The sequence below is a fragment of the Anser anser genome (assembly GCF_964211835.1).
Source record: "Anser anser genome assembly, chromosome: 3".
In the NCBI taxonomy this organism is placed as follows: Eukaryota; Metazoa; Chordata; class Aves; order Anseriformes; family Anatidae; genus Anser; species Anser anser.
The window spans coordinates 16,747,393-16,761,406 of record NC_139722.1 but is presented as its reverse complement, the minus strand read 5'-3'; the positions used below and the strand labels follow the sequence as shown (position 1 = coordinate 16,761,406).

At 40.7% G+C, this 14,014-nt stretch overlaps 2 protein-coding genes across 2 annotated transcripts in view; one reads left to right on the top strand and one right to left on the bottom strand.

Moving 5' to 3' along the window:
- The window catches only part of MBOAT2 (membrane bound glycerophospholipid O-acyltransferase 2), a 100,586-nt gene that overhangs the window by 8,688 nt on the left and 77,884 nt on the right, over positions 1-14,014 (bottom strand). The window contains exons 8-11 of the mRNA XM_083828270.1: positions 13,812-14,004; positions 10,777-10,880; positions 10,371-10,435; positions 1,488-1,620 (exon numbers count right to left, since the gene is read on the bottom strand). Coding sequence (XP_083684396.1) covers positions 1,488-1,620; positions 10,371-10,435; positions 10,777-10,880; positions 13,812-14,004 — 495 coding nt within the window. The remainder of the gene's footprint in view (positions 1-1,487; positions 1,621-10,370; positions 10,436-10,776; positions 10,881-13,811; positions 14,005-14,014) is intronic.
- Positions 2,298-6,240, top strand: LOC310896231 (uncharacterized protein). The gene is made up of 2 exons (XM_083828269.1): positions 2,298-3,869; positions 4,248-6,240. The coding sequence occupies exons 1-2, from the start codon at positions 2,940-2,942 to the stop codon at positions 5,955-5,957; spliced, it is 2,640 nt and encodes an 879-aa protein (XP_083684395.1). The 5' UTR covers positions 2,298-2,939; the 3' UTR covers positions 5,958-6,240.

The following is a 14,014-nucleotide window of genomic DNA, read 5'->3' as shown; positions in this document are numbered from 1 at the left end:
CTCATACCCTTCTACCTTGCTGCCTGTCATCTCCCCTGCTTTCTCCTATCACCACATACAGTGACTTGCTCCTGAGTTCTGTAAAGCTTCATCCAAGTTTTACAGAATTTCTTGTAGAGAAATGGAGTACTGTAGGACCTGAAGGATGACATTTAAGACAAATCTATAATTGCCCATAGTAAACATCTGATTATGAAGCATGTAATGCTTAAAGGGAATAAAACAAGTTGAATACACATTTAGGCATGGCAGGAGAAGAAAATGTGAATTGGAGTTGCCAGTTCGTTCAGTCTTAATAAAGGCTAATAGAGTTAAATAATAAACATGCTAAAGTGCCTCTAACATATCTTACCAGTTAGTATTAAGTACCTGTTTGTACAGAAACTGAAAATCTTTTTATTCAATATTTTATTGATTGATGGTATGAAATGGGAATACAACACAGCTTCCTAGCAAAGCCCAGGACTAAGTGCAGGAAGCAGTCTGATTTACTGGACTTGCGCTGTTGAGAAAACACAACTTCTACCTGTGAACTGTCCCTGAACCCTGGCTTTTGCCCCTAGTTGACAGATGCCACAGTTCACTGTGACAGAGACTGGAATGGAGATGGGAAATACACTTATTCTAAAGAAAGGAGTCAATTCTGTCAAACAAAGACTACACCCACATCTCCATGAAGTAAGAGAAGCAGGTGTTTTATTACTGTTAGCAACAATCTAAATCTGAAGTACCACCTTCCCCTAGCTATCACAGCAAGAAAGAGCAGTCTGCTTCATTTCTCAGTCTCCTGGCTCTTTCAATGGAAAAGCGGTCTGCTATTCTGCTCTGTGCTGACATCTGAATATTTTGCTCCTCTTTCCCCTTGAGCAGCTGAAAAACCTGCCTTTGTTCTTATTCAGCTTCTCCAGCAGGACTGTGAGAAATTTTTTGACAGATTTGCTGGGTCCATTTTGCTCTAAATAGCAACAGCAAAGTTTGTTATTATTACTGTGCTGCTGGTTGGACAATTTTAAGTAGTAACTGCACTACAGATGTTTATCTGCTGTTGCGGGGGAGAATTCTTTAGTTACCATCGTTATAACAGTATTGGACAGAAATTAGGGAGGGGATGGAGTCTATAAATATCTAGCACTAACCCTCAAATTTCAAGCTAATGATCATCAATGATAAGAGAGACTTTTTCAGAATGATCCCAGGTAACACCTTGTTTAGCATGGCGTAATGACACATGATCAGTTACAAGAGAGGAAGAGTTTACACAAAAGATATGCTACAAAGATGTTATAGGATGTGTACATTGCTTCATTCTGCTGATTACTCCCTCTTTGTAATTAATCATTCCCACTGTTCTCATAAATAAAAAGTAAACACTATCAGACATACTGTTTGTGTCATCTGTAAAGCACATCTCTGGACTACAGAACATGGTCTCAATTTTCTTTCACAAAACTACTTATTATTTAAGAAGATACTTGGTTGGTACTTACAGCTCGTGCTGCTAGTGTCATTAGTACTCCTGTTAAAAATGTTAAATAATATCCCGGGTAAACCCCATGCCAAATGGCAGAAAGGATGAACGTCTGGATCGTTGGGCTGAAGGTGGCTCGCTCATAGCACACTCTAACAAATGAAAGACAAACCAAGGTAAATAACATGAGAGACAGATCATCAATCTCTCCTGTTACTATTTATACATTTATACTTTTAGCAGGTTCGCCCCTAACATAATATTTGCAATGCAACTGCAGTTTACTGTTACTTAATAACATTGCCACTACATTATGACTTAGAGAAAATATCTAAAGCTACTCACAGCTGCAGATGTAACCCCTCAGTGCTAACCTAAGCTGAGTGCCATCATTTATGGTACTTATTTATAGTGAAGTGATACAGAAGCATCCAAAGACAGGTGTTGGTATTAATAAGGGATCTTGAGCCATCTAAAAATATGTTGAAAAGCTAGACTGGAAGGCACAGAATATCCCACAAGCTCTTGCAGTAAGTTCGATTTATATTTTCCATAAAATGGAATCTGCTTATGGGTGAACGGGAAAAGTAACAACTACCTTCAATTTTGAGTAACAGAGAGACTGTAGTTGTACATGTGTGTGTAGGGCAATCAGGTGAGCATGATGATGAAGTGATAATTAGTGAGTCTAGGGATGCAAGAATATTAAATAAGGAGAATGCTGAACTTCGCTGTTTAAAAATTGAGACTCTGAATTACTTGGCAAGGTCCTACAATAAGGAGTTCTAGAAGGACAAAAGGAAAAAGGAATCCAAGAGAGGTAGTAGTGTTGAGGACTGGCTCGCTGCGCGTAATCACATCGATCTCGTGCAGCTGCAAGATAAGGAAATGGCGGATTACCGCACCCAGCTGGTCTAGAAAAACAAGAGCAAAGGCACGTACGCAAGGCTTGTCTGGGAACTCTTGTGAGAAATCCCAGGCAATTAGAAACAATGATAGTAGAGGGCATACTGCCCTGGGAGTTATAGTTAGATTAGAAAGGGGAACTAGCGGATAGAAGAATGCGGAACTAACAGATAGGGCAGTAGATGACGCTTACCAATAAGGAGCTTGGCTTTTGCAATATGTATGAGCTAATTATCCTGTACACGATAAAAGACAATTGAGCTATCCATTAAAGCTGAAGCATACTTAACACTCATATTGAGCGTTTGTGTCTTCCCTCCGTCGACAACAAATGGCGCCCGAACAGGGACCCTTGCTGGACGAGGACCCGAAACGAGTAAGCCGGTCTTAGTCGACGGAGAAAAAGGGAAAGCCGGTTCTGACTACGTAACCCGGACTCCGGAGTACAAGATTGGGGCGAGCAGAAGGCGACTCGGGAAGAGCGCCCGGGACGAACCCATAGTGGGTCCCGCCGGAACGCCGCGAACAGAAGCTTTACACGGGGGCAACGGCACCGTAAGTAAGAATGGAGAAACAAGCGGCAGTTGATTTACTTAAGTGCTTTTTAGAAAAGCGTAAGACGCCAGATATAGATTGTCATAAAGAATTACAGGGGTTAGTGGCCTATGGGGTGGCGAAGGGTTGCTTTATTAACCCCGACACATTGTTTGAGGAGGATGAGTGGCGTAAGTTTGGTGATATATTGTTTGAGGAAATGATTAGTGAGAATAAGACGGCTAAGAAGCTGGCAAAACCGTGGCGGGCTGTTACGAATGCTTTAACAATACATCGGGTAGAACAGAAAGTAGCAGCCGCTGCAACAGAGCGGCTGGGCAAAACGTTGAGGGCGGATGAAGAGGCCAATCCGTACCCCCTCCCTCCATCGGTCCAACAATTCACCATGAAGGCACCCGGGGGATGGGGAGAGGGGGCACGACCCAGTGCACCTCCTCTACCCCTGGAAGCTCCCGAGGGAGAGGCGGCAGGCGAGGGGAGAAATAAGAATCCATTTTTGAAAGATATGCGACTCGAATCAGGGGGGTCGGAGAGAGCAGGACTCTGGGCGAAAATAGCAGGGGAGGCGTTACGTGAAGGTGATGTGGGGGCAGCGACAGAGCTTGTAGGCGCCTTCCCCGTGGTGTATTCTCCACCAGACGCCCAGGGCCAGATAACTGTTACTATGACAAATCTGGACTGGAAAATACTGACCCAATTGCGTGCCACGGTAAATGAGTCAGGAATACGTGGGGAGCCAACGAAACAGATGTTAGACTATCTGTGGTCCACTAACGTGTTGCTCCCCGGCGACATTCGTAATATCATGAAACTAATACTGACGCAGCATCAGATCTTGCTGTTTAATGCCCATTGGCACTCAGCTTGTCAGGAGGCAGTTGCGGTGCAGCGTCAGCCCGGAGATCCATTATACGGGGTCACGCTGGATGAGCTTTTGGGGGTCGGTGCATACAATCGCCTGGAGGCCCAGGCCCTAATGGGGCCGGATAAGGCAAAAGCGGCCATGACGCTAGCTAGGAGAGCACTGGACCAAATTAGGGAGCCTGGAGGAATGCCCTCCTATATGTCCATCAAGCAAGGGCGAGACGAAGCGTTTGGAACATTTATTGATAGGGTTGCCGCAGCTATACAGGTAGCTGGGTTACCCGAATATCTCAAAGGCCCTATTCTTAAACAATGCGCCCTTCAAAATTGTAATCAAACCTCTCGAAATGTTCTAAATACGCTGCCCAGTACCTGGACTATAGAAGAGGCTCTTGATCGATTGTCGCGGATACCGATAGGCTCGCAGGCGCTATTGGTTGACGCTATCCGAAAGGTAGGGGAAAGTATTACTCAGGGACTGCAGGCTAGTCAGTCGCAGGTATTCGCCGCCCTTGCCCCCCTGCAAAGTGGAAAAGGACCTCACTCGTCGAGAAGACCTGCACTACGCTGCTATCGGTGTGGCATCGCGGGTCATATGAAGAGGCAATGTGGGACGGCTAATGTGTGGTGTCCCTCTTGCCGATCTAATACGCATAATGAAACCGCTTGCCGGCGGAAGACCCAGGGAAACGGGAAGACCAGCGGGAACCGCCGCCCCGCGATGACACAAAAAGCGGCTTTCCCCTCAACAGCGGCGGCAGCTGCGGAGACTCCAACCGAGACGAATCCTTTCACCTCCAACCAGCCACCAGAGGGAGCCTGGGGATTGGACTTGGCAACCGCAGTAAATGTGACTTTGATGGACAATAAGCCTGTTGGGGTGAAAACAGGCGTTATGGGACCTGTAAAAATTAATAATGAGCCTGTTGGAGCACTTCTGATTGGAAGGTCATCGGCGACATTAAATGGGGCTTTAGTGTTAACAGGACTTATTGATAAGGACTTTACTGGGGAGATACAAATTATGGTATCAGCCATGTTCCCTCCGCTACATATACCGAAGGGAACTCGATTGGCTCAATTGGTGCCTTTGCCACACTTGACTGAAAATGTTCCCCCACTACATAATCAACCACGAGGATCGAGAGCGTTTGGATCGACGGGAGGAATGGCGATGTTGACAATAGGATTGAGACAGAATGTGACCTCTCACACAAGGGGGTTCGAAGCTAATAGCAGCTATTGCGGGTACAACGACACCACCAACACCACCATGGGGGCATACGGGAACGAGTCAAGCACATGGCCAAGGCAAACTGCTAAGGCCTTACCACCTGGTATATTCCTGATCTGTGGAGATCGAGCCTGGCAGGGGATTCCAGCAAATGCACACGGTGGGCCGTGCTATTTGGGGCGCCTGACCCTGTTTGCCCCTGATCTACATAGTCAAGAGCTGCGAAACATTACTCGACAATGGAAACGCCGGACGAGACGCAGTCTAAAAACCTTGGGGAGTGACTGTGATGATCAGGTCGAGCTCTGGGGTCCAGCCGAAAGATTCTTTTCGGCGGCACTTGTGCCTGGAGTGGCGGTAGCCCATGCTATGGCTAGTCTTGGGAAACTAGCTTGTTGGGCTGTAAAACAAGCAAATGTGACTACGCAGGTACTCACAGAAATGGCCCAGGACCTGGATAGCCTGCGACACGCTGTATTACAGAACAGAGCGGCGATTGATTTTCTGCTGCTGGCACAGGGCCACGGATGTGAGGAGCTCGAAGGAATGTGTTGTTTTAATCTCTCGGACCATGGCGAGTCAATCCACGAGCAGCTGAAATGGCTGAGAGACCACAACAAGAAGATAGTGGTCCAGAATAATTGGCTTGATGAACTATTTGCAAGTTGGTTTGGGAACATGGGAGGCTGGATATTGGGTCTAATAAAAGAGGGGCTACGCTTACTGCTAATAATCGTTTTAATCATAGTAGCGGCGCGAGTAGTATTTAGTTGCCTAACAAAAAGGCTTGAGCAACTAACAAATACGGTTTTTCTAGCACAAAATAAAAACGGGGGAATTGTTGAGGACTGGCTCGCTGCGCGTAATCACATCGATCTCGTGCAGCTGCAAGATAAGGAAATGGCGGATTACCGCACCCAGCTGGTCTAGAAAAACAAGAGCAAAGGCACGTACGCAAGGCTTGTCTGGGAACTCTTGTGAGAAATCCCAGGCAATTAGAAACAATGATAGTAGAGGGCATACTGCCCTGGGAGTTATAGTTAGATTAGAAAGGGGAACTAGCGGATAGAAGAATGCGGAACTAACAGATAGGGCAGTAGATGACGCTTACCAATAAGGAGCTTGGCTTTTGCAATATGTATGAGCTAATTATCCTGTACACGATAAAAGACAATTGAGCTATCCATTAAAGCTGAAGCATACTTAACACTCATATTGAGCGTTTGTGTCTTCCCTCCGTCGACAACATAGTAGCTTCTAAAAGACAACATTAAATGACACAGTGACAAACCATCATGATGTGGAAGAATGATAGGAAGCATGGTAAGGTCCTGATATGGCTTCATCAAGAGTTCTTTAATGATCTGAAAACCAAAAAGCAATAGGAAATATGGAAACAGATGCATACTAAAGTGAAGCAAAAATAAACAGCACAAGCATGCATGAACAGAAATCTAAGACTAACATATAAAAATGAGTTTTAACTAAAAAAAGGGCATTGACACCAATATGTGAAAAGGTTTTTATAAATACATAGCATGTAACAGGAAGACAGAAGAGAATGCAAGTCTACTATTGAAAGAGGAAGACAAGCTAATGATACAGAAAACCGAAACATTCACTATTTATTTAACTATTTTACTACTACTTCCATATATACAAAAGATTGTTAAGGCTAAGTAATACAGTTGGTGTTAAAATGCAGAAGGTAAAAAGACAGAAGCTGAACAGGGAAAGATCAAAATTGTATTCTGCTAATTTATTTCAGACAAATAGATGTGGTGAGTTTTATCTCACGAGCTCTTCAGGGTGGGGCACCAGTACAGCCCCCTCCCCTCACCAAAGGGCTTGGCTAACAACAGCTGTTAAGAAAAGAATGTGGGCCTGAAGTAGGGTGCAAGTGTATACCTGTGTAAGTAATACACTAAACTATCTGACGTCATTCGCCCAAAATAGATAACCTTAATGAAGAAAGTAACATTGGCCAGATTAAACAATAACCAGGAATTTCAAAGAGACTTTTGAAACAAAGAAGGTGTCAGCCTGAAAGAAGTACAAAAGCAGCATGAAAAGTTGCAACAATTCAGAGATGCCTTGGAATAAAAACACCGGGAGTCAAAACCTGGTTTCACGCTGCCAGAAGTCACCCCACGAGCATCAAGACCTCTGCCAATGTCAAGACAGAGCAGCCTTCCCAGTGGACACCAAGTAGCCTTCATCCAGCACGGGGAATGTCAGTACAGTAAGCAATACACAGGGAGCAATATCTCACCCCTATCAGCTGCATTCATGTGAATTCGTTGCCTGCTTTCCTAATTGGCATGTGAATCAGCAGGTTCACATAGAACTGGGGAACTCAATCTCCCACAGGCAGTGTGCACAAGCAGGGGGCCCACACTTGGAAAAAGGAGGTGTGTTTTTGTAAACTGCATGGTTTTTGGCATGTAGGCAGGCTGCATGTAACTGTGGGCATGTACGTGCATTTTTAAAACTCTTTGGGATTAGCTACAGAAGAGGGTTTAGAAACTTGTTTATTAAGTCACAACACCATGCTCTTACAAAATGTTACCTGTTGTAGTACTGACATGAATCCTGAATGTGTATTTCACTGACTGCTGGTTAATTATGTATCATTAATATATTGATAAATGGCTTAAAACTCCTTTTTCTTTAGTTTAAGCTACTTTAACTGAGCAGATTTTCCCCTGTAAGGAATTCAGGAGCTAAAAATCTAACTTCATTAACTAACCAAATATCAGTCATATCAACACAAGTCAGGCAAGATGCATACTAGAAACAATCATCAGGTTTCAATTGCAAAGAGTTAAAAGTAAGCTTAAAAATTCCGCTGTGGATTTTTCAATAAGAATTTCTGTTCAAATGCTTCACTTGACATTCCTAAAAGCAAACCAAGGTAGTAGGGTCCTTATAACAGGCTCAGAAAATCTGTTCAAGTGTGGGTTGTTCAGGTTATTTGTGATTTGCTCTAGCAGTGGGAAGATGCATCAAGTGCTCAGCAAGGTACTGTCCTCGGCCTCGTTCTATACGTTCATTACTAGCTTGGGTGGTAGGCTAAGAAGTGTGTTTTTCTCCCTGTCTTCCCTTCCTTCTTTATGGGAGGGAAAGTGAGGTAGAGAAGATGTGCGTTGTATTCTCACCAGATAAAGAACTAGAATCCAAAATGATCTTCGACAGATTTGAAATGGTTTGAAATCGGTAAGATGAAGTCCAAAGTCTAGAACACCTCAGAACAGTGGAAGATATGTAACGCTACTGGAAAAGTAATGATCATGAATATGAAACTACGGTATGGAAAACCTGAGTACCAGCTGAGCATGAATAAACAGTCAACTGCTCCTGCAAACAAAGACAGATGCAATACTGATGTACTAGCAGGAATGCTATCTAAAGAAAAGAAAGGTAATTAAGCCATTTTAATAATTCATTCTGCCTGTAACAAGCCATGGAAAGACCTTGGAGGTCTTAGAAGTACTACATCCAGTGTAAGAAGAAGTCTGGGAAGAAGCCAGAAGAGAGAAACAAGGACCACTGAGGTTTTACAAACATAATTAGATGTTTCCTTTGGGGAAAAAAACAAAAAAACAAACAAAAAAAAAAAACAAACAGGGTGAGGAATTTCCCAATGAGGAAACATTATCATGATATATATATATTGTTGATACATGCTAATGTGTAAATATCTACTTTGAAATGTATGCTTCTAACCATAATACTTTTGCACTGCTATATTTTCTGATATGCTCATTAAACTTTATGATGACCAGTTGACCAGTTAGCTGAATAACAGTCTTTACAAAAGGTGTTTTTTTTTGGTGTTTTTTTTTTTTTTTACACACGATCAGGGTTTAAAACCTGTAATTCTGATGGCTTCCAAGAGCATCAGAAAAGAAACAGAAACAATATTTATTTATTTTTGGCAGTTCTGTATTTCTTGTGAGGTAAATATCTAAGATTTTAGGTACTTCTATGAATGGAAAATAAGTGAGATATTAAGTTTTTAATCTTTAAAGTAATGTATGAGCTTATCTTATTTAAACTGCTGTAGCATTGCAACTAGCAAAGTGATAGGTATTCGTATCATATATTCACTGCCACTACTTGTAGTCTTTGCATGTAATCATTAAAACAATCTTTTACTCAAAATTTAACTTTAAGAAAAATTTCCACCTTTCTCCCTTTCACTGTGGCAAAAATCAATACGTATTTGGACTGGTAAAATGGTAACATTTTCTGCAGTAAACCAATTTTCCTTTAAAATCATTCAATGTAAGAGTTTGAATGGTTACTGAAATATAACCATACTAAGTATTAATACTGATAAACCTCTATTCTATATATAAATTTAAAACTTACTTTATTAAATGATACACTTTTATAACTGTGGCATACAATTCTTCATTGCTGTCCTAGCAACAGATTCTAGGGCCTATGGAGCCAACTAAAATATTCACATGAAATTCTATTTCTGTTGTTTTTTTTGTTTGTTTGCTTAAATTTTATTACTAAGTCAGATAAATAATCAGGGAAGAAATTATGAAAAAAGAGCACTGACTATAAAGAAATTTGATGGAGGCAACTTCCTGCTGCCAGCCATCCAAGAATGAGATAAAGTCCTCGGAGTGATCCCAAGATGGGTGTCTAGGTTAAACTTGCACCTATTTATAAAAGATTATCTATACGGAGACTGGAAGAAGGGAAACAAAACCCGTGTACTACTCTCAAGAACACTTTATTGTTTTGCTTTCTAGTTACCACAAAGAAGTGGTAGAAGTAGAATGATTTACTTCACCGGGCACTATGCCTGTTTCCCAGACAAGGGAAGAAATGCATCTGAGGGATATTCATTTGCAAATTTTTTTTGATAGCACATTGTACGGTTTGATATTTCCCATGCACCCATTACAGAAGGAGTGCAAAACGTTCTCTCGGGAAATGTATGGAAGTTCCTGTATCACTGTGTGAATTCAGAACTTCCACGTGCTAGAAGCCAAAAATGTATGCTTTGCCTACTGCTCTCAGCTACATGCACAGCTTTGAATGGGAACAGGGAAAAAAGAAAAGAGATTCCTCTGTAGATTAATACTTTTACGTTACCTATAGCCAGTGGTGAATTTAAACAGTTTCCATCACTAGCTGACAGTTTACTCTAAGTGATCAAAATTCAGAGGCTTTAATGCAAGTATTACGAGAAGAATGTTCCATGCAGTTGCTAAACAACTGTACTGTTTTGCGGGCTCTAGCTTTAAGTGCTAAATTATCTTCAAAGAAATATTTATTTTAGAAACTTCTGTGCAGAATAGCTTGCCTTTAAGAAATAAATACCTTTTAAGCCAAAGAGCTGTTTGGATATTCCAGTTATCAAGAAACATCTTGAAACTTGTGGAAGACTGTAAAACAAAACAAAACCAGTTATTTCAGTAATTGTGAAATGTTACAAAATATTCCAGAATTCTGGCATATAAACTGCTCAAAAAGTATTTTAAGATTAACTGAATAAGGAATTTACTCAACTATTTATAAGCACAAAATATTTTGGAAATCAACTGACAAGTAAAACATATTCAAAGCAGATTCTATTTTCTATTCTTCCCTAAGGGTGTGAACTTGTCATTTCTGATTTAAAACATAACCACTATCTTGATAAACAAAATGCTTAGAAGAAATTAATGAAATTGCAATTAAATACATACATGGGCACGTATTTTACTTAAAAGAGCAATGAACAAACCTCTATTTGCTGGATTCTCAGATTTGATATTAGGTCCCAACGTGTAACTCCATTTTTGTCATAGCCTCTAAAACCAAATCCTGCTGCATTATTAATTGCATCTGCTGCAATGGGACAAAAAGAAACAAAGGAATTATAAACTGCCTGTATTACAAATATTGTGCAGTACACAGCATGGAGCTTGTTCAAAATATTTGTGACATTTCAAAGGCTACGCACAGATTTTTAAATACTGAGGATCACTGCATTAGATGCTTGAACAAACAGAAAACCATCCAAGCAACATACTTGCTTTCAATTAAAAAGACTTGTACTGAAGCAAAAGAATGGGTGGCATTGCTATCTGCCTCCCAGTACAGATGCCTCCCTCTCTTATACAGCCTACTTTGATCTGCTTGAGCAATTTGACAGAAAAACAAACTCAATGAGATGCATCAAGACTATGAAACAGGGGCTGGTTGCGATGACTTGAGACAGCAGCTCAACTCTCAGGTACATGCCTTCCATGTTTGTTATGCAGCAGTAGTGATGGGTAAAGCCCAACGATAAAACTGCACGATTCCGTTAGGTGCACATTCACAGCACCCACCACATATAACCAGTGAAGACCTAATAGAAGTACACAGCAATTTACTAAGCAGTGCACAATTTGTCAGACTTCCACTGATGGCACAAGGCTGCTGTTTACATCCCACTTCTGAGTGTTTACAATGCACGTCAATGCTCAAATACTTCAAAACAAACAATATTTTTCTGCAGGAAAGCAGCTACCATCATGTGGATTGTGCAGGGAAAAGCAAGAGGTCTCACCCTGAACACCACCTCTCACTTTTAGTTCTCACCTCAGGCTCTGCTTTGTCAGCTCAGCCACTAAAGCTTCCTCAGCTGAACTTCTCAAATTAGGATGGCCACTTACATGTAGGCTGGAGCCCTTCCCAAATATTGCCTCTGCTGAGCCAGGCATCGGGTGCATGCACCCAACCACCATAACCATGGGGCACTTGGCTACACCAATGACCATGGGGAGGAGAATGCCCATTGCTCTCACAATTCAAAGTAATCCTAAGGAATTGGAAGCAATGTAGCCAAAAGGCTCTGCAGCAGCAATACAGATCAAGTCCTCCAGTTACAGGACATTAGCCCTCTGTGTGAGCTCACAACTCTTCCAAAGCACTCTAATCAGATTGTCCCTTGCTTTTTAAATTACAACTATCAAGGCAAGAAAAAATCCTCAACTTTTATTACTATATTAAAAAGAATTTATTTTATATAATAGTGATACATAAGTGAAATTCATCAATTCATTTTCCTTTCTTCTCAACAGCTTTTTCAAGGTACTAATCCAACATACTCAGAAAATAAAAGATGTGATTGATCCAAACACTCAAACAGTTCCTTTCCTGAAGTTGAGTTTCTTCAACTATTCACAGGACTTGAAGAGGCTGACTTGAAGACGGCTGATTTGATTTAATACAGGGTAATTTATAATATTTTTTCCCTCATCAACAACAATTTTAAAAGATATCTATCTGGTATGACTGATGTCACCTGCAAACATTAGACAACAATTTTACGCTGTTAGAAATAGCTGAATACATGAACTCCACAATCCCTTGCTAGCTAGAGCACAAAGACTACAGCTAGAGTAGTCATTTTATTAACTAGCATTTAGTAAGTATTCAGTTTATTAACAGATCTTTTTTCTTAAGTGCAAAGAATAGCAACATGCAACTCAGAAGTATACCATCCAATAAAAACGTTAAGGGCTCTGCACATTCAACTCACACCATTACAAGTTTAGATGAAGGAGAAAGTTGATAAAAGTTACTTAGCAAACCGAAAGTACAGAATTGATATGGTGTATTTTTGCAGTAGTTTACCAAAAGAATGCTAACACTACACTGCTAGCAAACAGAAGTAGAAATCTATCTGAAGAATGACAGAGGGGGAAAGAAGAAAATTATTCATTTTTCAGCTGACTCCTGCTTTTGACAGATGATGATACTGGTGCGTAAGAGCATAATATTCAAAAATATTTCATTCCACAACAAGCCCCAGAATTACTATATCCAGGCGTGCTGAAAGCACTTCATTCATTGACCGGGAATGAAACCAGCAGCTGTAAATGAGTCATGCTGCTCTGCTACACTGAGCCTTTCTTTATTGCATTGTTTCCCACAGATTTTCTCTCCAAAGACTTATGAAACAAATATGTAAAACTGAAGAGGAGGAGGAAACCAACGAAATCTGTTTTGTGAGACACATCCAATATGCCAACTTATATAAATACAGCATTGTTTTTCTTTTTTTTTGTTTGTTTTGTTTTTATTTTAAATAACATGATATGAAAAGCAAAACATAGTTTAAACTGTATCATCTATTCAGTGTCTTAGATCAGTGACTATGGGTGTCCTGTCATTTGTCAACTAGAATTTTTAGCAAGCAAAGACTAAAAATGAAGTGTCATCCATCAAATTCTGGAAAAACCACTGCGAACACTACCTACTATTAACAACACTACTACACATCTGAATTTCAATATACTCGTTTTCCCTTCATGCTTGAAAAAAACATCAAGCAAATTACTGCTAATGAACCAGAGAAAGAGGCTAAGAATAACTTTTCAGACATGCTGAAGGCAAAGAATCAAAACAAACAAACAAAAAAAAACCATAAAAGCACCCCCAAGGACTGTACATCAAACTAGTTCCATAATTTTTAAAAAGCAAAAAACACATTGCTCATTAAAACACTGTCACTCTCCAAAAACCCTCATGTTTCACTCAGATTTGTTCAGTAGACCATGATCTCATTTGCAATACTGTCACAACGTTGTGCTTAGTTTTATGATAGGTTTTGTTTCACAAAGAAAAGACATCATTCAATACATTTGACAATCCCTTGTAATACTTAAATATAATAATGTTTGCCTAAGGCCTCAAGAGGGCACTGTCACTTTTTAATAAATACTTAGCGTGCAGCTTCTCAAATGAAACTCAATACATATAGCTGTGGGGTTTTTTTTCTGTACTTACCTAAAGTCCATGCAAAATAATATTTGGGTCTGGCAGCCATAAGAGACACGTATAGGTAGAAAAACCTTACAGGCCATGATGCTGTAGCTCTGAAGTTCTCATCAATGTTGTATTCCACAGGCAAAGTTTTTGTAATAGTCATGTGAAAGAGTAAGGAGAGTCCGCAGATTAAGAGTTTCTGTGCCACAGCTATCTGAAAAGTT

Coding starts and splice junctions, on each gene's coding strand:
- LOC310896231 (XM_083828269.1), top strand. CDS start 2,940: ATGGAGAAACAAGCGGCAGTTGATTTACTTAAGTGCTTTTTAGAAAAG. Junction 3,870..4,247: donor CGCTGGATGAGCTTTTGGGG/GTCGGTGCATAC, acceptor GCTATCCGAAAG/GTAGGGGAAAGTATTACTCA.